Source organism: Ammospiza nelsoni, chromosome 5 (assembly GCF_027579445.1).
Source record: "Ammospiza nelsoni isolate bAmmNel1 chromosome 5, bAmmNel1.pri, whole genome shotgun sequence".
NCBI lineage: Eukaryota > Metazoa > Chordata > Aves > Passeriformes > Passerellidae > Ammospiza > Ammospiza nelsoni.
The window spans coordinates 65,140,125-65,163,606 of record NC_080637.1 but is presented as its reverse complement, the minus strand read 5'-3'; the positions used below and the strand labels follow the sequence as shown (position 1 = coordinate 65,163,606).

General features: G+C 36.6%; 1 protein-coding gene across 1 annotated transcript in view; it reads left to right on the top strand.

The window, feature by feature from the left end:
- The window catches only part of IGF1 (insulin like growth factor 1), a 51,680-nt gene extending 29,806 nt beyond the window's left edge, over window positions 1-21,874 (top strand). The window contains exons 3-4 of the mRNA XM_059472788.1: window positions 9,343-9,524; window positions 16,738-21,874. Of these exons, the coding sequence (XP_059328771.1) occupies window positions 9,343-9,524; window positions 16,738-16,797 (242 nt within the window). The 3' untranslated portion in view covers window positions 16,798-21,874. The remainder of the gene's footprint in view (window positions 1-9,342; window positions 9,525-16,737) is intronic.
- Window positions 21,875-23,482: the final 1,608 nt, after the last annotated feature.

The following is a 23,482-nucleotide window of genomic DNA, read 5'->3' as shown; positions in this document are numbered from 1 at the left end:
CAGTACAGAAACTGTAGTAAGGTGTTATACTGGAGCTAATTTCTCCCTGCACTATACCAGTGTTCCCTTATAATCCCCCTGCATGCCTTCAGCAGTAACAGGGTGAGCTGGAAGGATAAGGAGAGCAAATGTAGCTTCATCTCTTATTCAGCACTGACTTCTTTTTCTTTATGTTCCTTTCACTGGAATTGATTTTCCTAGCTCCTACTTGCAAAACTAAATCACTAAAGGATAGAGCTACAACTGGTAGTGTGAGTGAAAGATGAATGAAATGGGACCATATTTTAGCTAGTTTTAGTTCTAGTTTTATTTCCAGCCACAATGCACTGTCCCTTTCTCATCCCAATGACCTCATCCTCACTCCCTAATGACTATGTACTCCTCTGGAAAGTTTCACTTTTCTTTTATCTCCTTTGACAAATTTAACAGGAGCATCATGACCTCAAACGAATGTTTCATTTCAAGATTATATTTTAACATGTCCATCTGACTCAAAAATTATGGTTAAAGGAAGACAGGTATATAGTTAAAGCCTGATGCTTATGTTGATGTAGATTCACTTCCTGGCAGTGACACAGCCTTCTCTTGTGCAAATAATTGATAGTTAGATTCCATAAATATTACTCAAATTATGGTCTTATCTTTCTCTGCAAAGAGCTGTTGTAATTTAGGATACAGTACTGTTTAGCATCACAGAAGAGAAAAGAATCTGTCTCAATCTTTCCATCTTAATTTCCCTTCTGAATGTAGTGGTTAATTTGTACTTTCTAATCAGGAATCTTGCAAGTCAATCTTCACAGGTAAAAGCATTCCAATATGGCCAAAAGTAGCAGACAATATTTTTTTTTTTTTAAATAATTCACATCTAAAGTGTTGGCTGTAAGAAAACTACATGCTGGACTTTCACGAAAAGCATGAAGTCATCTGACCATGCTTAAAGTAACTTCTGAAGTAATTCATGTCATTGTACAGAAAAGTTCAGTAACTGAAAGTTAAAGAAGATTCAGGACTTCATAGGTACAAAACTGAATCTTGTTCATTCCTTAGGCTCTGTTGCTGCATCATTGTACAAGGTTGGACACTTTTCCCTGGCAAAGCCCCTGGCAATGATGTGAGCTCACAGCACATTAGAGCAAACCCACCAAAGTTAATGGTGTCAGTGAGCCAGGCCCTTACTGGCCTTACCTTCTTTTCCCCTCCTACTTTCTCTTCTATTGCCACACCATCAGAACCATTAAGGATGGAAAAGATCTTCAAGATCATCGAGTCCAGCCTTTGACTGCATACCACCTTGTTCACTAAACCATATCACAAAGTGCCTACAGGTTTTCTGAGCACTTCCAGGGGTGGTGACTCCACTCTCCCCTGATCACTGTTCCAACACTTGACCACACTTTTAGTGAAGAAATTTTTCCTTAAATTCCACCTGAACCTCCCTTGGAACCACTTGAGGCCATTTCCCCTTTTCCTATCATTTTTTACATGGAAGAAGTAAAAATCAACCAACCCTCATCTCCCTACAGCATCATTACAGGTGGTTGTAGAGAGTCATAAGGTCTCCCCTGAGCCTCATTTTCTCCAGGCTAAACATTCCCAGCTCTCTCCCTCAGCTGCTCCTTACCAGACTGGTGTCCCAGACCCTTCCCCAGCTCCGTGCCCTTCTCTGGACACCCCTCAAAGCCTTTCTTGTAGTGAGGGGCCCCAAACTGAGCACAGCACTCCGAGTGTGACCTCACCAGGAGCAGAGGGACCATCCCTGCCCTGGTGCTGCTGGCCACACTATCAGTGACACAAGGAGGATGTCACTGGCCTTCTTGGCCACCTGGCTCATGTTCAGCTGCTGTCAACCAGTACTTGTTTCTAATAAGGAAATTAAAATTGTCTACCTCTCTGGTAGGTGACATTGGCCTGTGCCCACCTACTTGATCCCCCTGTAAGGACTATTCTGTAGAAATAAAAATTAAAATTGTAATGTGTGCCAATACATGCACTCCTGGACAATGGGAAATGTATTAGATGGGACTTGGAACAGCCATTCCCACCTTCTGCCTCTTAACCAGATGATGATGCCAAAATGCAAAAGCTAGAGTACCATGCTTGGCTTTTGCTATTTGCTTTCATTTCTCAGCCTACAGCTGAGAAAGAGTAACCACAGAACTAAAAATTCTGATTACAAAGTGCAAAGCAAGGTACTGCATGTTATGTGGTCAGTGGCATTAACCACATATCAGTCATTCTGCTTCACACTGTACATCAGTATCCTCTTCTTACCTCCTTCAAGGAATTTCAGCACACCCATTCCCTGCAATCTCTTTAGATGCCACTCAAACAATATTTACTTACTGAACTTTAAAGCTGGAAGAAAAAGCAAGTGTTCAATACCAGCATGTTGAGAAGCCTACTAAGGACAGTGGAAATCTTTCCACTGATTTCAGCAGACCTTGGATCGGGTTATACACAAGTAACTTCTGGCATCTGATTCATCAAGACATAATCCTGACTGCACTAATTTACCAGTGACTTCAGCAATGCTACAATTTCACCCAGTCGTATGGCTTCATTGTTATTAGTTTGGTAATCCAAATAATACTCAGTTTTACACTGGCTTGGGATGAGAAGGATAGGAGTCTATCATGACTGCTCCTACTTCCACCACACACAAGGCTAAGCAGTAATTATTTCCTGTGAGAGCATGTATAAGGGGAGAGGATGCATTTTCATTATGGATGGATGTCTGTATCATCATTTCCTCCTCAATGCACTTTAAGGGACAATATTCTGATGTAGAAATGACCTACAGACTCCTAATTATCTTGTCCGCAACCCTGATCAATCTGGCTATTCTTGCAATAGTGAATTTCTCTTCAGCAAAGCATTTCCCTTGCCAAAGTATATATTTTTTGGCAGCACCTGGCAATTTCCAGCCCTGGAATCTATGTAGGCTTGTGAATTGTGCTAGGTCTGCAAGGTTTTCACCCTCCAGAGTACTGGTTTGGTGCAAAATAAAACATCATATTGTTTCCCATTCTTTTTCCAGTTGGTGTTTTTTCCTCAAAAATATCTAAACACTAAAATTCCTCCTTCGTATCCCAGCACAACACTCAAAACTGTAGTGCTTTCTCTTCACACATTGCAAAAGGCTTGGGAATTACTGTGTGAAGCAGAATGGCTCTATCACATGTTTAATACACTTGATGGCCTCCAAAACAGCTATTCCATACCAAGAGCAGAGTACAGCACTCCTGTATGTGAGAAGAAAATGTTACAAGTGCTGTACTTTGGAAATAGGTTTAGGAGAAGAGAACTCCTTCCCAATTCTACAAATGAAGGGGAAAAATGTTTCTGAAAGGATATTTTTATAAGAAAAAATATTATTTAACTCTGAGACAGACTAAATAAACACAATCATACAAATTACAAATTAAGATCTTCTGGAAAAAAGCTACACTTGTCTCACTGACTTTAAAGTGAAATACTTATTTTACTCTGCATTTGAAATATCAAAGAACTATCTTCATTTCAGAAGGTGAAGCTTATAAATCTCACTTATTCACGCAAAACTCTCTGTGAAGTCCTGATAGATTTCTTTTATAGATCAATACTAACTGAGTGTCCATATTTTCCCAGTCTTACTTGCTAGGATTTCAGAGCAAAGAGCAAACAACTTATTGCATTGGACTCAGTAGTTAATACAATCTAGAATTCCACAAAGCAGTAGCTGTAGTGCAATATCTCAATATTCACAAATGCAGATGCTTTCATAAAGATTTTACTTGTGCATACTGATAAAGCTTATCCTCTATTCTCATGCATATTAAATTAGATTTCAGAGCTAGAGCATCCATTCATTCAGCATTTATAAATGCTAATATATGCCCATTTTGATGAATACAAACAAAAATCAGTCTAAGCATAATAATTTTTTGCATTAACAAAACATTGAAGGAAAATGGAAACTAAATATTAAATATTGTCACTTCAAAATGCTTGCAACTTATTTACATGAAAATCAGATTGCCTACTTTGCACATTTAAACCTTGAGGTATTTCTGGTAGGGGACTTTACAACAATCCCCAAGATTTGTTATTTGCTTGTTTGTTTATTTGCTTGTTTATTTAACACTTCATAGAAGTATCAAAACCCAGGCATTTCCTGCTGATTGAACATTGACTCATAATTTCTCAAATATAGATGAGAAATTCCAGAGCACCCTCAAGAAGTATTACCAATATAACACTAATCCATTTGTTCAAGATTACAAGGAGATGAAAAGTGATATCAACAGTCTCTTATTTTGCATATGAAGGCATTTATAATGCAAAAATAGATAGTACTAGACTAACATACAGAATTTAGTCAAAGAGGTACAGAGATACATAATTAAACAGCACACTGGCTGGCATGCTCTTTAAAACAATTTGTCATATTTAATTATTAAATTGGAAATTAAAGAGAACAGCTTTTTACTCCATCAGGTGCATACATTTCATGACTTAGGACAAATAATTTTTAATTTAATTCATTTTCCTTGAGTTCAGTTTCCTAGAAGAAGCTGTGCATGTATGCTAAGACTGTATCAATTAGCTTTATCTGTAGCTGATGAAAGAACACTGTTTCTTTCAGAGGACAAGAATAACTTGAATTTTAAGCAAAGCATTCAATACGGGAAAAAAATTTATTCTCAATACACACCTTCACAGGTGATTTCACTGTGTTAAACTAGATCCCTAATTTTCAGAGACCAAAGATGAGCAAGATGCATCTCAAGCTCAGCATCCCTAGCCTCCTGTGCCACCACATAAGGCACACAGCACATGCAATTCAAAACCTCTCCAACCACTAGCTCCCAGTCAGGATCTAGCACACAGGAGGTTCCTGTTCAATTACTGTGCTGTAATACAGCAACACAAACTCTCAGCCACAGGAAAATCCTGTCTGACTGACCTGCTGCCTTACAGGATGCTCCCATACATCCTGATGCTGTAAACTGCTGTCTATGCTTCCAAATTGCACCTGACCCCAGTGTTTTGATGGAAGCATTTTGAGTTTCTTGCTACAAGACCACAGCACTCTAACAGGTCAATGGCCTTTCACCATACTTTAAAAGATGCAGTTGATGATTGACTCTAATACTAGATTAGATCAGGATTAAGTGCACTGTTTTTCAGATTTATGATGTATTTCTGAATTACAGTCTACGTGGCATTCAAGTTCTACTGCTTGGCTAGAAGGACACAACAGCAAATACAAAGAGTCACTTAAAAGTTCAAGAACACATATCCCCAGTTCTTTCCTAGAGTGCTAGATTTGATTAGTTTTGCATTTATCCTGAGCTATTTCTCATGTAATTTCTGATTTTAATACTACGACAGCAGATTATGGTTCTACACAGAATGCCTAGATAACCTTACATCTGAAACTTCTGTAGTCCACCTACACCAGTTCTTCTCCCATTGAAACCAGTGGTAGAGCAGATCCAGTGGCAGCAACAGGAGGATATTTTGGAGGGATGAGGAGGAACAGAAAGAAACGAAGTGTGAACAAGTCCTGCTGAAATACTCCACTGACTTTGCATCATTTAAAGGGAAGTGCTGTTAGTGGAGAAGCCAACTGTTTAACTATTGGAATCCTATACCTTGGACTGCTTTCAGGAGACATCACTGTGACTGGACTTTGTATCTTCTTGTTGTGCACTGAAGGCAACATCCACTGATATAATAAAGCAGATTAAATAACAGCCAAATATTCTATTAAATAAACTTTGACCTACGTGATATGAAATCCTTTTGAGCTAGCCACTGACAAAAAAGGAAAGAAACCTCCAAGAAAATCAGTGTACATCAGCAAAAAGGAATGCCCAGGACTGTTGTATGTCCACAGGCAGCACTTTGAAGGTTGAGTAAATAGAAGGAACTTTTGATAACAGCTGGAAGGCAGCACTCAAATTATGTCAGAAAGATGAGAAAGAACTATGGTCTCCCAGTATAGTGACACAGAAGGTGCAGTCCACACTGAAGGCAATACTATTAAAACAAAAATGAGGAGGAGAAATTACATTAAAAATGCAGAACCACCTGTCATTTATTTACCAATATGGACTCTTGTCTAGAGAGCAACTGAAGTGCTTAGTTATATCAGTCCCTATGCAGGAGAGCAGTGAGGCATGTGCTCACTGTCTAATATGTGATTTAATCCAACACACCCCGTAGGAGCTTGAACAGTTGCCTAGATCTAAGTGCATGCTTTGTTAACTTGATGAACTGGGACCATCTGACCCTGCAGTCCTGCCAGAACAGATGGGCCCAACAGTGATAACATCTGTAGAAGTGGTGGTATCTCCTTGTAATTCTTTATCTCCTCTTTCTCTGTGATAGCATCTCTGTATACTGCAGCACTTAAAAGGTCAGCAGCAATTTAAAATCTATTGCTTAAAAATTATTTTAGTCATCAAATACTTCTTAATTGTGATTGTGGATCATGATTACTGAAAAGGAATATTTTTTTCTGTTAATTTGCTCTCTCTGTTGTACAGCACATTAAGCAATATCACACTTTCTACACACTTTCTATCTTTCTGCTTCACACAAATTTTAAGTATACTTAATTGCTTTGGTCTTTGGAAAGCCTTGGGAAAACATTTATCAGAATAAAAAATTCTGACTTCTCTAATACTAATGTTATCTTTATGTAAAGGATGAGCGTTTATTATGCCATAGGATACACAAATATTTAAGCCTGCAAATAAGTGAATGTCATGTTTCATAGCTGAAATCATCACTGGTGTGATAGATATTCCATTCCCATCTTGTTACATGTCCCATACAAGCTTTTTGAAGAGCTATTAGACATAATTCTTCATAAAAGTATTATTCTGTAAGAAAAATACATAGACGTCTTTGGTCTGGCTTCTCTAAAAATGATTTTGAAGTACTCTGAGATTTTCACAGAAAGATTCCAGGACTCAGGATTTGTATTAACTATTTATGCATATTTATGATGGTATGGAAAAATGTTGCTACTGATTAATAACTAAAGTAGGCAGCAGGAATAAGTTAGTAAACCTATCAACTTTATAAATTATTACATTTGGACATTGAAGTGTAAAATAACTTGAGCAGAAGCTTTTAGGGTTTACTTGCTTATGAAAATTTGACAGACCGATAAAAGAAAGGGAAGGTTGACTAATCAGTTCTTGTACCCACAGTTCAGCTGGATCTGGCACCTGCATATCCAGGAAGAGAATTTGCCCTTCCATGCTTTAAATGGGAACAAAACCAAATGTGGCACAGCTGTGGGTATACTGCAAAGTCATGACACTCCACTTTTTATCAGGAGCACTCAGTTTTAAAAGCATTAGGCTAAAACAACCTGATTGGCAGATTTCAGGTAAAATCTCTAGGGAAAAGCTTGTATTTCATATTATAACTCAGTGAGGGAAAATAATCTGGGGGACAAAAAAAAAAAAAAAAAAACCAAATCAAACTCCACATCTTTAGTATTTGTAGTACTTTTCAGTGATACACATAAAACAACATGCACACAGACACAAACCAAAATATTACTGTAATCTACTCCTGGCTTGCTGTACTCTTTAGTCTTATGAAACAAATAATTTAGCAGGCAATGTACAATATAGAGGCCTCCAGTGGATTGCAGTATACTAAGTAAGCATGTTTTTCTTTTTGTTTAATTTATAGTCCCTGGGGGAAAAAAAGACATTTAAAAAGCCTGTTTCCTGGGTTTACAAATCTCATACGGATAGTTAGTTCTTAACTGGCTGAATTGCTGGCTAAAATGTGAAACACACTGTACCACTAGAGGTCTTTTCATTTGCTAATATTCTAAGGCCTCAAGGGTTCTTCACCAGGGAATTTCCATGTTTAAATCACAGGGAATAGTAATGTGTAGAGCTGTCTTTTCAAATTGACAACTGCAGGACAAACAGAGGGATATCAACCTAGACTTTGCTGTATAAGCATTAGGGGCAAGAAGTTCCCAAAGAGAAACTGAATATTCATCTTTTTTGATGTTCTAAATCTTAATTTAACTTGAGTAATTCTTAAAATGTAAACTCCTGCCAAACTCTGTGAATAACAGATTTTTGGTCTCAGTGATATAACTGAGAAGGAGAAGAGAAAAAAAAAAAAAAAGGCAAGAAAAGAAATTGGTAGAGCTGACTGAATTGAGTTACTTCATGTTTTGGCTCTTGGCATGCTTGTCTTTTTTTTCCATATTTTTCATTTCTTAACCAAAGTGGATCATTCTGTAAATGGAGACATTTAATGCTGAAAATGTCAAAACAAAACACTTAATCTTTTCAGAATTTTACTGTCTAAAATCAAATTCTACCAGAATTTTAAAATAGATGTAGTAAGTAAGCAACTACTTACTTTTTGTGAATTTATTGTTCCTTCATTTCTAGTTAGTCATAACAGGGCAACTGCACATCCAACTTGGTCGTGTACAAACAATCCCAGGAAATAATGGATCTTTAATCTTTGTGTAGGACAGCAGAGAATTCAGCAGTTACTAAGGAAATCAAAAACCACAGCAGGAAAAAAGACAAAAATACCAGAGTGTAAGAGTTGTATGAATGAAAATGTTGACCTTTACTGGAGCTGAGTGAAAAATGCAAAATATTTGCCAATTAAGTATTTTCCATAAGTGGCTGGTGCAAATGCAAAGCACAGGAAAGCCATGCCATATCAGTCCCATTTCTTATCTTGTACACATCTATGGAATATAAAAATCTTCCACTTAGCTGTTCCATCAGCCTTCCTATTTCATCGGTTACTTTGCTACTTTGATTCCCGCTTCCCACTTTTAGCTGGCAGACCTTACAGCCTGTGAGTGGTACACAGCATTTCCCCTTAGGAAGACACTCTGACTGTACACAGTACCTTGGTGTAGCCTTTTTTATTAGGAAATACTTACCTACAACACTGTTGTGATCTATGGTTTTAAACACTAGCTCAAAACAACAGCTGACTCAACAATCAGTTTTCATACAAAAGCTAAAAGGTAAACTTCCTTTGTAAGGTGTCCAAATGCCAGATTTCAGCTTCCTCCCTCTCCATTTTTGAGGCTAATGCAGTTCAATAAAATATTTTAATAATACCTTTCTAAGAAGGCATAGATTTGCTCAAATGCTTAAATAGCAACCACACATAGAGATCAAATCTGTCCATTTCCAGGAATATCTGGAAAGGGATATTCAAAGGCAGCCTCTACAATGGCCACTGGTGATTCAGTTAACATAATACACCTCAGTAACATGACTGCTCCTGAGACCTTTGCATTTCCTTTCTAACCTCAAAACTTCCCCTTTATGTTTTTAACAGGCAAGCCCACGGGGTATGGATCCAGCAGTAGACGCTTACACCACAAGGGAATAGTGGATGAATGCTGCTTCCAGAGCTGCGACCTGAGGAGGCTGGAGATGTATTGTGCTCCGATAAAACCGCCCAAATCCGCACGCTCCGTACGCGCCCAGCGCCACACCGACATGCCAAAAGCGCAAAAGGTAGGTCAGGCTGGCAAAAATTCCCATGAGCAACCAAACCAGACCAACAAGAAAAGAGCCAACCAAAAAAAAAACCCCTACGTATTTTAGGGAAGGAAAATTCTATCAAGCATAACATTCACATTCTCTGAAAAAATCCCTTCGCCCAGGATTTTTCTCCTGGGAAGCTGAGAAGCCTCAGGGAAAAGGAAAACAATTCTTATCTCATTTGCTTCTCCTGTGTTTTGCTGATGTGGAATGTGTTTGGAGACTGTTTACCCACAGGTGGTTGTTTCATTGGATTCTGCTGTGAGTTGTTTTGACTCACTGGCCAATCAGGGTTGAGACTCTGGACAGAGTCACAAGTTTTCATTATTAGCTTTTTAGCACTCAGTAAGTATCCTTTCTGCATTCTTTAGTATAGTATAGTATTCTTTAATATAATATAGAATTATGACATAATAAATTAGCTTTTTCAGAACATGGAGTCAGATGCATCATTCCCGCCTTCATCAGGACATTCCCAGCAAATACAATAATCAAGGCAGGTAACATAGAAAACAATTGGTGTGTTCTGCCTACTAAATTTAGTGGAAATCTGGAAAATAGTTGCCAAGGTGGGAAATAAGTGGGAAGTGGTGTTTTCTATCTCATCTCTTAGAACACTGAATAAAACACAGAATTGCTAAACCAGTAGTTGTGAGGTCTTATCCTGCTACTATAGGGTAGTAAGTGACAAGTACCTACATCATCCAATCATAAATACCACCTAAGACTTCTTTCAAAAGAGAAACTAAACACTGAATGTTTAACAACTCATCTATCCAGAATCTCTTCGCTCATCCTCCCCTTTTAGGCAGAGGTAGAGTGGGTGATCAAGAAGGAAATCAGACATTCTGCTATTCATTTTACATTTAAATGAACAAATTTTTTTTTCTTCATTATTTTTGCCCTTTTTTTTTATTTATCAGAACTAAATTAAATGGATAGTCACTTCAATCATTGCATACTTAATTTTAACTATTTAAAGTTCAATATATATATTCTCCAAGCCACTTCCAATATTGATTGGTATTATTTATAGAATTGTGGAGTTCTGAGTATCCAGATTTTTGTTGCTCTGATACCAGATATACTGTACATATGTGTACTGTATGTATCAGCAAAGTCTGTAGTTCAGAAAACCCACCTTAGACTAGGCTACAATTAAGCTCATGTTCAACTGTCTCTCCTGTTTGAGGTCTGAACATCTGTTTTACATATTATCTGTCTTCTGCTGTAAGTCCCCCATGATTTATTTTATTACTGTTGACCCTGTCTGTCCTACGCACATGTTGGCACCACTCCTGCAGTTATCTGAAAATTGTTGCTTACAAGACCTGGAACCTAAGATTTCATAGGAAGTCAGGAAACCAGTGCTGTATATTAAAATGCTTAATATCAACTTTATGAAAAGAACTATTGTAATCATTCCAGCATCCATTCTTTTCCATAAGTCAATTCATAGAATGGAATCCTTTCCCCTTCTTTCCTCGAGAGTTTTCCAAAAATCTGTGTACGTGTGATCCTTCCTGGGAAGTATCACCTTGAGGTCTCAAAGGGCACACAGGGCAACAAGTGAAAACTTCTTCAGGTGGAGCTCAACTGCAGAACCCCCTGTTTTAGGTTTATTCCTGTCTGGGCACACATAAACTTAAGGAAAGCTGGAGAGAAGAAAGCAGGCTTGGCCAGGAACCAGTGTGCTCCTTCCCATGCTTGTTGCTAAGGAGATGGATAAAACATTGGAGTAAAGGAGACAAGATACCTGCCAGCTCTTTGATGAATCTCCACACCACTTTCCTTGGAGGACTAAGGAATGATGTCATCTTTAGGCAGCTGTCCTCTTCCCAGTTTAAAACATAGGCAGGAGAGCACTGTGTTTTACAGACAGGAAAAACCTTGTATCTCTCTGCAGCATCAGGGGAGGTAGCACTCAGGAGAGGTACTGGAAGAAGGAAAAAAATAAAAGGGAGTATGTAATTGAGTAATTGAGAGAGCATAGCTGCTGAAGAAATCATCCTGGAAATTGAAAAGGGAAAAAAATCAAGAGGTGAAAAGGACAGTAAAAGGACAATGAGGAGCACAAGAGAAAGAAAAAGGGTGAGGGAATTGGATCAAAGAGGTCAAGAAGATGTAAAATATTGCAAAACTGAATGAAGCAACAAGCATCCCAAATAAAGGATGGAATTTTTAGAAAATTAAATTAGAGATAAATTAATATAAAAGAAAAGACCTTTAAGGAAACTGTGCATGAAAAGGAGCATGTTGAGCAGAATACAAGTCATAAAGGCTTCTCAATAGGAACTTGGTAATAAAATAACAGATCTTATGGGAAATACAAACAAATTTTCATTTTCATCTGTGGATGAATAAATTAGCTTGAGGAAATGAAAATACAAACAGGTAGGAGAAACTATTATGCAGATTTCTGATAGATAAAAGGATAGTACACTGAAGAGAAGTGCAATTCTGTAGGAAAAACCAGTACTTATCCTCATTTAATTTTTTTCTTTCTCTTTACTTTTTTCAGTCAGTTGTACATGCCACCATTAAGTAAGACAACTGTGTTCAAACTTTTTTTGGACACACTCTCCCAGGATGAATGTATTTAGCTAGTTCATAGTGTTGATTTTAACTAAAATAATAGACCTGCTTAAGTCAAATTATTTTTCTGTTAAACAATGTTTCTCTCAATATGATATGCCATATATGAGATCTATATCTTATTCATAGAAAGTGAATATATATACCTATGATTATATAAATACAACCTCTTCAAAATTTTCATATATTCAAAATGCAAGATGTAAGGTAGGACTTGGTGCAATACATAAGAGGTCGTTCAGTTCTTCTCAAATTTCATGGAGAATCAGTTTCTTATGCTCTTCATATATTGGATGGTCTTTGTTCAGCATCTCCTCAATCTTTTTAAATGGTAAATCCAGGATTTGGGGTTTTGGTTTAGTGTTTCTAGTGCTTAAGTGGTCTATTTCCCCAGTTCCTTGTGCAGATGGTTCCTGCTAGGCACAGTTTGGTAGATGATCCTTGTTCAGAGGATTAGGAATCTTCTCTTATTTACAGTTTCAGTATTTCTGCTGGAAAGCAAAGTATTGGTTTCTCCTAGTTACACATTATATTTAGAGTTTTAAAGTGCAAAACAAGAGCAAGAAGGGGAGTTTAAGTCCTGTCTTCAGTGTCATGATACCATCTAGCTTTTCTTCTGTTTGTTTCTTCCTCTTCTGAAAAATGCTTAAAGTTTAGTCAATTATCCTTAAGTGAATTAAATTTTAACAGCAATTTGGAAAAGAGCTATTGAGTAGCTCTTTGAAAAACAACTGCCCTAAAAAAGGAAACAACTGAGCAATTCCCACAACTGTACACATGAGGAAAGATTGTGACCTTTTCAAATGAGGCAATGTCACAGAAACAATGTCACAAAGCCCTTCTAAATTCAAGATTATGAAGTACCTTGAAAATTACTACTCAATAAGAAGTTTGGTGAGGCTGATTTAAAAATCCAGTAAAAAAGAAGCATAAAATAATTTAGGTAGAAAAGGACTCCAAGAACATTGAGTCCAGCCATTAACTCAGCACTGCCAAGTCCACCAGTAAATCCTGTCTCTAAGTGCCACATCTACATATATTTTAAATAACTGCAGGGATAATGACTCCACAGCTTCCTTAGGCAGCCTTTTACAGTGCATAACAATGTTTTCTGACAAAAAAAAGGGTTTCCTGCCATCCCATCTACACCAGCCCTGGTACAACTTGAACTTGTTCATGAGCATAGTGCCATGTCATCCCCTCGCCACCTGGGCAAAATGCATATCTAGATATAATTTTGCTCTTCCTTAGATTTGCAGTCCTTTTTCTTCTTTAGGCCTCATATGTGAAAAACACACATAAATATATATACCAACAAAGTATGAATAGGAGGTGGATTTTCTCAAAAATTCTTTTCATATTTAATCCAATCTTCAAAATTTAAATAAATACTGAGTGGGACTAAGAGAGAAAGGGAAAAGATACTAGTATTTTTAGTTTAAGAAAATGCCATTAAGAAAACAGCAAAAGCATTGCAATATTTCTCATTAATTTTTTTAAGACTGGCAGATTCTTTTGTAATTGGCTCAGTATCAACTCAGATACATTCACAAGCCAAAATATGCACCACGGCACCAATCCTAATTTCTGTTGAAGGCATGCCACATTACCAAGCCAATGACTGAACTTTTAGGTGTAACAGATAGAAGCACTTGGCCTTCTCAGAGAATTATTTTCTCCCATTGCTTGCTTTGCAGACCTGTTTTTATGTCAGTGATCACACTGCCCACAGAACTAGAAATCTTTCAGAGACCCCAGAGAATTCACAGCTAAGGTATCATGCCTGTTACTACAAACATTAGACTTTCCATTTATTACCAACGGAGCAAGAGAACTTTCAATGCCAATATGAGGTTTGAATGTCTGCCCTAATGGGATAAGAATGCTGCTGCTTGCTGCCCAGTCCCATTCCAGCTCAGTCAAATGACCATTGCTGAGGCAGTTGTTATCCCACTGCTAACGACGCCTTATCTCCAAAGATCCATGCAGAAGGTGATGGGCTAGAAGTCTGCTCCCCTGTTCTTTAGCTGGCTTATAAATTGATCACATTTTGCATCTCTCATCTTAAAATAATTATTGTCTTTGTGTGGGTTTGAATATCAGCTCAGAGCAGTTTTATTTCCAATTACCTTCTTCTCAAAGACTTGAGAAACAAACCAGACTTTTCTACACCAGTACAAATGCAGGTCTGAGAACCTAATTCAGGCATTCACACCTGCGTTTGGGGTCTGTGCTTTTTTTCCCCTAGTGGTCTCAGTATTTCATACTTGAAAAGAATGTGTTATGTGAGTAAAAGCATTTTATGGCAAGCATGCTACCACCAGTACACTTATTGGTAGTTATCAATCAAAATGCTGATTCTGGAGAAGGAAGTGCTCTAAAACAACGTGCCATCTTCCTTCAATTTCAAAGCTAGTTCTATCATGACAAGTCTTTTTCCACCTACATGTCATGATCAAAATCTGTAAGTGAAACACTCCTGCTTTATTTGAATGATAAAGCCATTTTAAAATCAGACAACAACAGTAGCAGAGAGAATTTATATTTTCATTTTGGAAACATACAGTTAATTTTCAATCCAAATAGACTTTGAAAGTCACTGCAATGAAAAATGGCTGTTGTTTCATTTTAAGGCTCTCACTGTCTATTCTATAAATCAAATTTTTAATCTTAAAGAATATATGACTTTTGGCAAATAAAATGAAGCATAGAGCTTTTCCTATATGCTGGTAAACTTTCTTCAAGGAGGAGCACCTAGGGTCAGCACTGAAGAGAATATTTTGTTTTGTTGCTGTGTAGAAAAAAAACCCCTGGGCATATGAGTAAAGAAATTCCTGTTTTCTTAGGTCATTGTAACCAATATAAGCACTTGTAGAATAAGTCAGGATCCCTAGTGTTGGCAGACTCCTGTGAAATGCTGCAATGATGATTTTAATCATTGAAAATTTAAGGGTTCACCCAGAATGAGTTTTCAGGATGAAAACTAATGTATAACTTAGGAAAAAGTGAAGGCAACAAAGGTCATTTTGGAAAAGCTGGAAGAGAAACAGGCAATGAAAAGAAAAATATACTCTAATTTAAGGATAAGCAGAATTCTGTTGACATTTCTGATTCTGTATTTGATTGATGCTATTCTACAGCAATATTAGCAAAACTGGATGAAGACAAGCCAGCATCCTTCTGAACTGTTCACAGAAATAGTGACTAGATGATTAATCTAGTCTATAATGGCATATTCCTAACAAAAACATTTCTTCATTATGACTATTTTGCTGTAACAACTTTGGCTTGTCAGTGTTGATAAATCCTAGTTTGGCTCAATGTTTAATACTTGGTGGTTGTATAATTAAGTTAACAATTACTAGTACTGCCTAATTTTTGTTTTGCATACTAAAAATAATTCCTCTCATATCCATCAGATGCCAATACAAATCCAGTGAAAATTATAAGCTCTCTATGAGTTCAAGTTTTGTAATCCTTTGAGTTTCTGATTTGCTTTATTTTTAATTTAATTTCTGATTTTATTTTTAATAGATACTGAAGGGAAATGGAAAGGTTATAAGTAGAATAGTGTTTTTAAGGGAAATTACTAAAAACCCCCACAAAAACAATGCACCAAATTAGCTTCCATTTTCTTTCTGTCCATTAGAAAAGCAAGAAAATGTTATTACTTTAAATTTTAGAGGCTCACTATTTTTAGGGCTTAAATAACAGCTAATGCAGCGGTAGAGCTGCATACACATGGCTTCACCTTTTACAGAGATTTTGGTTTTTTGCTTTTCTTAGGAAAAAAGCCCATAACTTCACTGAACTAAGGATTTGACTTGTGATGAGTATTACAAATATGGAGAGTCACTTAAAAATTCCGGCCTTGGTCTGACACAGAATATGTAGTCTTGGGCCTGGTTAATATTTACTAGAGTGGCAAACAAGGAAATCAAATTGAAATGGATGTACCACCCCCATCGCTGCTGCTGGCCTGTGTGTGGAATGACAGAGAACTGAGGGCATTATTCACTCCAAAGCTCTCTTGATTTGCCTGGCACATCACCCTTGTCTGTTTTGAAAATACAAATTATATTGCTGCAGCTCCTACAGCAAACCCACAATTTTTTTCCTCCTCAAGGTCTTATCCAACAAATCTATTATGCCATCTGTGCAATATGCAGTTAGCAGAGCAATTTTGAAAATACCTGGTACCGAAGCCCAAGAGATTCCATAAATTCTGCAAGTTACAACTCAAAAGTTCCCTGCCCTACATCCCTTCTTTTGCAATTATCTTTGGGAAAGAAAGGAAATCTTTGGTACCTGCTGTACCCCTAAAGCCTATCCAGATTTCAGCAGCAGATGTCTCCTCTGCCAAGATCAAGAATGACAGCAGTGAAAGTGCTTATGTCTAGGAGAACAGGGGAATTCAAGTACAGAAGTTTTGCATAGTTAAGTTCTCTGTAGATAACTGAATTATTGATTAAAACACAATTACCTACCAGTTCCAGCACTCTGGACAACTGTTTTCTTACTGTTATAAGTTTTGTGATCATACAATGTATTTAAACCTACCTGTAATAAATTTTTCTTTCTAAACTTTCAGGAAGTGCATTTGAAGAACACAAGTAGAGGGAACACAGGAAACAGAAACTACAGAATGTAAGAGAACATGCCATCCACAAGAATGAAGAATGAATGTGCCATCTGCAGGATACTTTGCTGTAAATAAATTATTCGTTAAACATTGGAAGACTTAAAAAAAAAACCTTTGTTTTAAAAATCTTGATGCAATTTCAACCAATGGGCATTCTCCCAGTGAACAATGCAACTAAACATTCCAATATTAAGTCTTTAGAGAACAGAACATTTTAACCAGACCAGAGCTAAAAAAATTCTGTGGTTGATATATTGCTGTTTGTTAACCTGTTTTAAATGTCCTGCACAAAAACTCAAAGTCCTGTGCCCCTCAAAAGCCTACAAATTTTTGGGCTTTTGATGGATCCAATTGCACTAAATTAACCTATGAACACTGGCTGCTGGAGTCATTCATCAGCCTTGTCTAAGTGGTGGTTTTTTTATTTGCACTTCTTAACAAGCAACAGGCTGTTTGTTTTACAGTGTCTGAAAACATTGTTTGTCTACCCCTTCATATTTGCACAGTTTGACATTCCCAGTAACAGCAGCAGTAAGGTAACATATACAGTTTTAAACATCCATTAATTCCATCTCTGGCATTTCGACAAAATATGGGTTATAGATGCATTTGTTTTAAGACAGTTTTATTCTTCCTTCTCTTGCAAACATGCAAATTTTTTTTGCAATTTGTGAGACAAAAGATTTTTAAAAGCAGTTCAAGCATACATAGGCTCTCGAACCAGTAATGATTCTTCCAGGTAATTATTTTGTAACAGTATAGGTAACTTCTTTCTTCCTCCATATAATGCAGTATGTAAAATTTAGCATATCAACAATACACATATATCAAACAGTATGTAAAAAATCTCTGTTTTATAGTACAACGGTGCTATTTTATAGTTTGTTACATGAAAGGGTCTGGCCAAAACGGTAATAGGTAAAAGCAAATATGGAAACACCAAGCCAAAGATTAAATAACAAATTACTTGCAAAAATATTCAGCTTAAATCAACTAAAATGGCTTCAGATTTCAACATGAAAATAACTTTACCATCTTCAAAAGAAAATGCTTGTTTCCTCTTAGATACATGAAGGGTGGTATTTTGACATCTGATTATGTGGAACACAAACTCATGTGTAGGCACAAAGAAGAAAATTTGAAAAACAATTTGAAAAACAAGCGACTTCAAAGACTAGTCCACCAGGGCCTAAATGTTTCTGAAATATCAGCATTCTGTTCAATCATAAAGGGGTACTCAAGCCCCCCTCCATTTTAATTCTTCCCACAACCAGATGTGGCTTACCTGACTGTGAGTTGGGCTGCACCTCTCTGTAAATCAGAAAAGCTAATGTAATCACCAGATTACTAGTGTAGAATGAGTCCTTGAGGAGAGATTACCCATAGCATCCTTACACCCTCATGAGTGCCATTCATGTGCTCTTGTGGGAGTCAGAGATGCCCAGATAATCCCTGCCACGTAACTTTGACAGGCCTTGCAGAGGTTCTTCCTTGAATAACACCTCTGCTGCATTTCTGTAAATCAGCCCAGGGTAAATTTGGGATAAGCAGCCAACAGTGTCCCAAGGTGAGCATCAAACCTGTCTGTGAGAGAAGGGAAGGCAGAGGAAGAGGGAGGGAGGAAGAAGGCTCTGTTCCACCCTGTCCAAGAACCCCAATGCAGTCCCATTCAACTTTTTCCCCTCACCGTGCTGCATGTGGTAGGCTCAGGCAAGGGATGAAGCATTTCTTGGTCAGCTCCAAAAACAGCATATGAAGGGAGCAGTTAGGGAGGTGGCAGATTAGATCTATAAAGGAAGTATCTCCTTTTGAAAGCTGCTCAAATCTGCCCTACTTTCTACTGCAGTATCCCTTCTGGAGAAGGAAGGGCTTTAAAAGCAAAAGAGGGAGTGGATAACTATTGACTTAAACACAAGAGAAAGTTCTCTCCAGACTGCATATGTACAGCTCCTCAATAGTCCCTTGTGAAAGAAGTAGGAAAGGTCATAAAAGTCTAAAAAATTATTGTAGTTCCTTTTCTATTCCCATAGAAAATTTGTGGTTTGTATTTTTAACAAGTGCAATGTGTTCCTATACAACTCTTTAAACCCTCTGCTTTCTGTGAGATGGATGTCTATATGCACAATAAGCTGCCATAGCAATGTAAAAGTAGAACAGCAAATGAATAAAAAGAATATGTCACAGCTCTCACCGACTGAGATAGTTATGTTGAAAAAGGAAGAAAGTAAAGAGAAACAGATGGGGAAACTAACCTAAATTATTTACCACCAATTTAATAAACAGAGTTAGCAATTCTGATACCTGTCACAGCTCCTACAGGCCTTTTTTTGGCAGGGGGGATGGAGAGGGAAGGACTTTCTTTAGTGGCTATAGGAATTCTGCAATAAAATATAAGAACAAGTCATTATTTTGATGTCACAGACAGAATACATATTTCCAGTTCAAGCCCCATGACCCTTTTTGTCCCCTGTCTCTTCTGAAGTTCTAAGGGAAAGAGGGAAGAAAGGTGTGAGGGCAAAAAGCAATTTGAGATATCTGTGGCAGCAAGTTTCTTTGTAGATAATTTTTTACTGATGTGCTTTTAACTGAATAACTATACATCATTTTGCATTAATTCCTGCAAATTAATTCAAATTTTTGGTCTTATCTTGGGATTCACACACTCACATTCATGCCACCATATTTCTCCTGTTGAAAAACCATAATTAGAAAATGTCACTCGGAGACAGCAATATTTATCACAATTTGACAACTGCCTAAACAGATTGGAGCAATTCTTGAAAGCAGCTAAAATAAATACCGAATAGCTGCAAACTTCAAAGGCAACACTTTGCTTTACTAGAGAATAAATGAGATCACAAAATGGGAAGTAGGTCCAGCCCCACAGAGGTGAGAAATGCATGGGTGGGGAATGCACTTTGTATAAGAAATCTCCAGTCATAAGGCAGGGAGCACATGGTAAACCAGTTAGTTTGAAAGATAAAGCATTAGCTTAATAATCACAATAAACCCACTACATAAAGAAGTTGAAGCATGAGCTAAAGCATCTCCCTCCCAAATGTACAAAGCAGTCCGCCTTGAAAAACTTCTAATTAGAGAAATTGAAGGGTTCAGCTGGATTTTTAAAAGCACTCCAGATATTTAGGAACAGGGCTCCCACCAGATGCTATTGATTCTCATAAATCACCAAAATGCTGAACAAAAGCACATTTCTCATCTTTCCCTATTGTTTAATTCACATGACAAAGATCACAGATCTCTGCTTTCTAGAATAGACCTAAAATTCCAACTATTACACAGAATATCACTGAAATGCATAATTTAAAAAGTGAATGAAGCCTCATTATTTTCAGTCAGTCCAAAAAGCACTGCAGATCTAAACCCACTCTCTTTCATCAAGATAGCAAAATTTAAGTCTCATCTCCATAGTAAACATAATTAGTCATTAAGACTTTAAATGAAAAATCAATAAATTATTTATTCTGCTCAAAATGTAGTTAGAAATGCACACTTCCCTGAAGGACGTGTATGAGCTTATTTGCACCATTCAGCCAAGACAGACAAGGAAATCAAAGCCTGGGATATTGCATCCAGTCCTGGCAGACACATGAAAATAGCCCCCTTTTTTCCCAAGGCAGCTCACCCTGCTGATCCCTTTGGTAAGACTGAAGGGTGAATTAGTGGTAAGCTTTCTTTACAAAAGTGAATTCCACACACAACTAGGGGCACCTAGCTGCCCCGAGCTCCTTGTTCTCTCAGTACCAATGGTTAAATTTGATTAATGAAGACTTCAGGCCATGCCCTGTGTCTTCTTGGCTCTCCATTCAACAAGCAAGTGCACGATATGACAAGATCAGAAAAGTGTATTTACATATTTGCTTTACCTCTTACTGATTTGGCCAACAATGCCAAAGTGGTGCTATTGTTTTAAGAAAGTACTTGACTAAAATATAAAAGAAAGCATAAATATTTTTTTAATGTATGAAAATTACATAGGTATGGTTATTAAAATAGAAATAAAACTAGCCATAACTTTTCAACTTTTTGTCACTCAAAAAACAGCAAAGTAATCTTATATCGATGCAGGTGGGTCAGGAATAAGAGTCAAAATGCCACAAAAATTCATAGGCTTTAAATGAAATTCTGAATCCTTATTCCAAGTCAGAAATTCAAATGAAGAAAAGTGTTAGAAGTCAGGGAATTGAAAGCCTTGATGTGACTGAAAGCTTTTCAGATTGTGCAAGTCCTATATCATACCTGATTTTTAAGCCACACTCTAGTCTGAAATCAGTGTAGAGCTTGGCTTGGTCAGTGGCATGATATGATTGAGATTTTCACTGTGCACACATTTTCAGTTTTACCTGATTACTTTCTTATTTATGGCACATAATTGAAAACTTAATGTTCTTAAAACTCACAAAAGATGCAAGCACATCTGAAGTTAACAAGGAATGAAAAAATTATTCCTAACAGGAAATTGTTGGTTTTTTAAATTCTCATCAGTTCTAAATTGTGAGAAAAAGTTGAAATATATGGCTAACAGTCTGTGAATTATTTTTCTTTTATTACTTTACGTGGTCACTATGAACAACCTTATGTGCAAAATTTCACATTTCATTTTTCTGTTTTGAAATTATCCTAAGTTAAGCCCAAAAAGAGATTCTTGGAACCTATAGGCCAAATAGAATACTTATATTGTTCTGATGAAGGTATAATCAATATATTTAAAATGTTTTATTTTTAGTCTGAAAAGGAATAGTAATAATTTATTTGGGAGGGTCTGCTTATACTGGTCCCTCTTTTTAGGTTACTGGTCAGTGGAAATTAGTCTTCCAAACACCCAGCTTCTAATCAAAACCAATGTTTTTCCTTCCTCCTGCTCCACCCAGCAAACTTAGTTAAACGACTATTGCAACATAATTTTATTGTTTGTCTGTTTGTTTGGGAGGGTTGTTTTGCTTTGATTCACTTTGTTTTGATTCTGGGGGCAAGGGATAAGGAGGAGGAGATGAGTGATATTTTTTTCTCTTGGGTACAATCCGCATAAAATAAAGAATTTTTCTTAATGAGATTTTTAATTATCCAATTCATGTGTGGAAGTGGCATTCAGTAAAGCAACCAGATTAAATTTGTCTTGAAACAAGGAAAGAAAGATTTCAACACAAAGTTGTTACCCATTCTACTCCTACACTAAACATGTTGCTTGTGACAGCATTGGAATATTTTACTGGACTATAAATGCCCAAACCCACAGTATCTGATATATATGATATATAGAAATCTTCTTTGACTTTTTTTTTTTTTTTAACATAAAGGGTGTTATGGGAATGCCAGAAATTTGATTACAAGTCATACAGTAATGAGATTCCATTCTGGCAGAGGCCAAAATAGGAAGGACCTCCCTGATGGTTACATTAAAATCTTAACAGTAGCTGCATAAAAAGGTGTGGTTGTGTATATATACACATATACAGACACATGTACATATATATGGGTATATATAGACAATGCTACAGTGTGTGCATGTCTATGTGCATGTGTGTGTGCACGTGTATATTATGGTTTTCTTTTTCCTGTCAAGTAAAATTTGAAATGCTTGCTTTTTTTCTCTTCAGATTTTATGGATTATATTCAGTAATCCAACTGGAATCTAATTTTAGAAGAGCATTGTGTAATATGGATGTCACAATTTAGGTCCTGTCTTTGTTTTTCATACCTAAAGAAATGACCAGATATTTAAACCATAAGACACCTTTTCATTGTCATCAGGCAATATATATATTTATCTGTCTAGATACAGATATAAAATACTAACTCTGAGGGCCATATTATAAAAACCTATATTAAAATTTTATCTTCTATTTCATTTTTCTCCATAAAACTTCTATTGAGTGTGGTTTTTTAAGTGTAACCATCTCTCCAAAGTAAGAATAATAGGGAATATAAAGAGAGCAGAATGATAATTTCTGTCATCACCTCAACTATTATTTTTGTCATTTATATGGTTTTTGTAAGAATAATTCATCCCCCTCTACAGCACTCTTAACTATATCCGAAGTGGAAAAGGCTTAGCAAATTCCTATGCCCCAAATTGTTTATAATAATTCTTGATTTCTCTGTATTCTTCAGTAGCTTTTTATTTTGTCAGCTTAGCTCACAAAAGTCATAAAAAGCACCAATGTGATACTTCTGCTGCTAAACATTCTTTCTTACAAATATTAAACATGCACCCTCCTAAAATATCTATATATTCACACTTCATTGAAGTTCTTAAGAAACAAAACAAATGCAGTTGAGAGATAATTTTTCACACCATTTTTTAACTAAATCAAAGGCATTGCATTTTATTGTATTTTCCATTCATTAGTATAATTTCATTCCTCTAATGCAGCAACAAAATACCTGCAGAACAAAAAGGACTTTATCCTGACCAATTGGATCATGCTTCATGTACTCATGTTAAAGAAAAAGGTTTATTCAGATAACTATATAAACAACTGATTTAATGAAACTCATATTTTGTAGTGAAATATTTAACTTCATAAATTTAAAAATCAAATGAATGCTCCACTCTTCCTGGTTTACCAGCATTAACCTGATTTATGGTGTGAAAAAAATCCTCACTTCAACAATGATCAAAGACAAAGGATCCAAAACAGACTAAAGTGTTATCAATTAAGAGGTAAAATGTCCT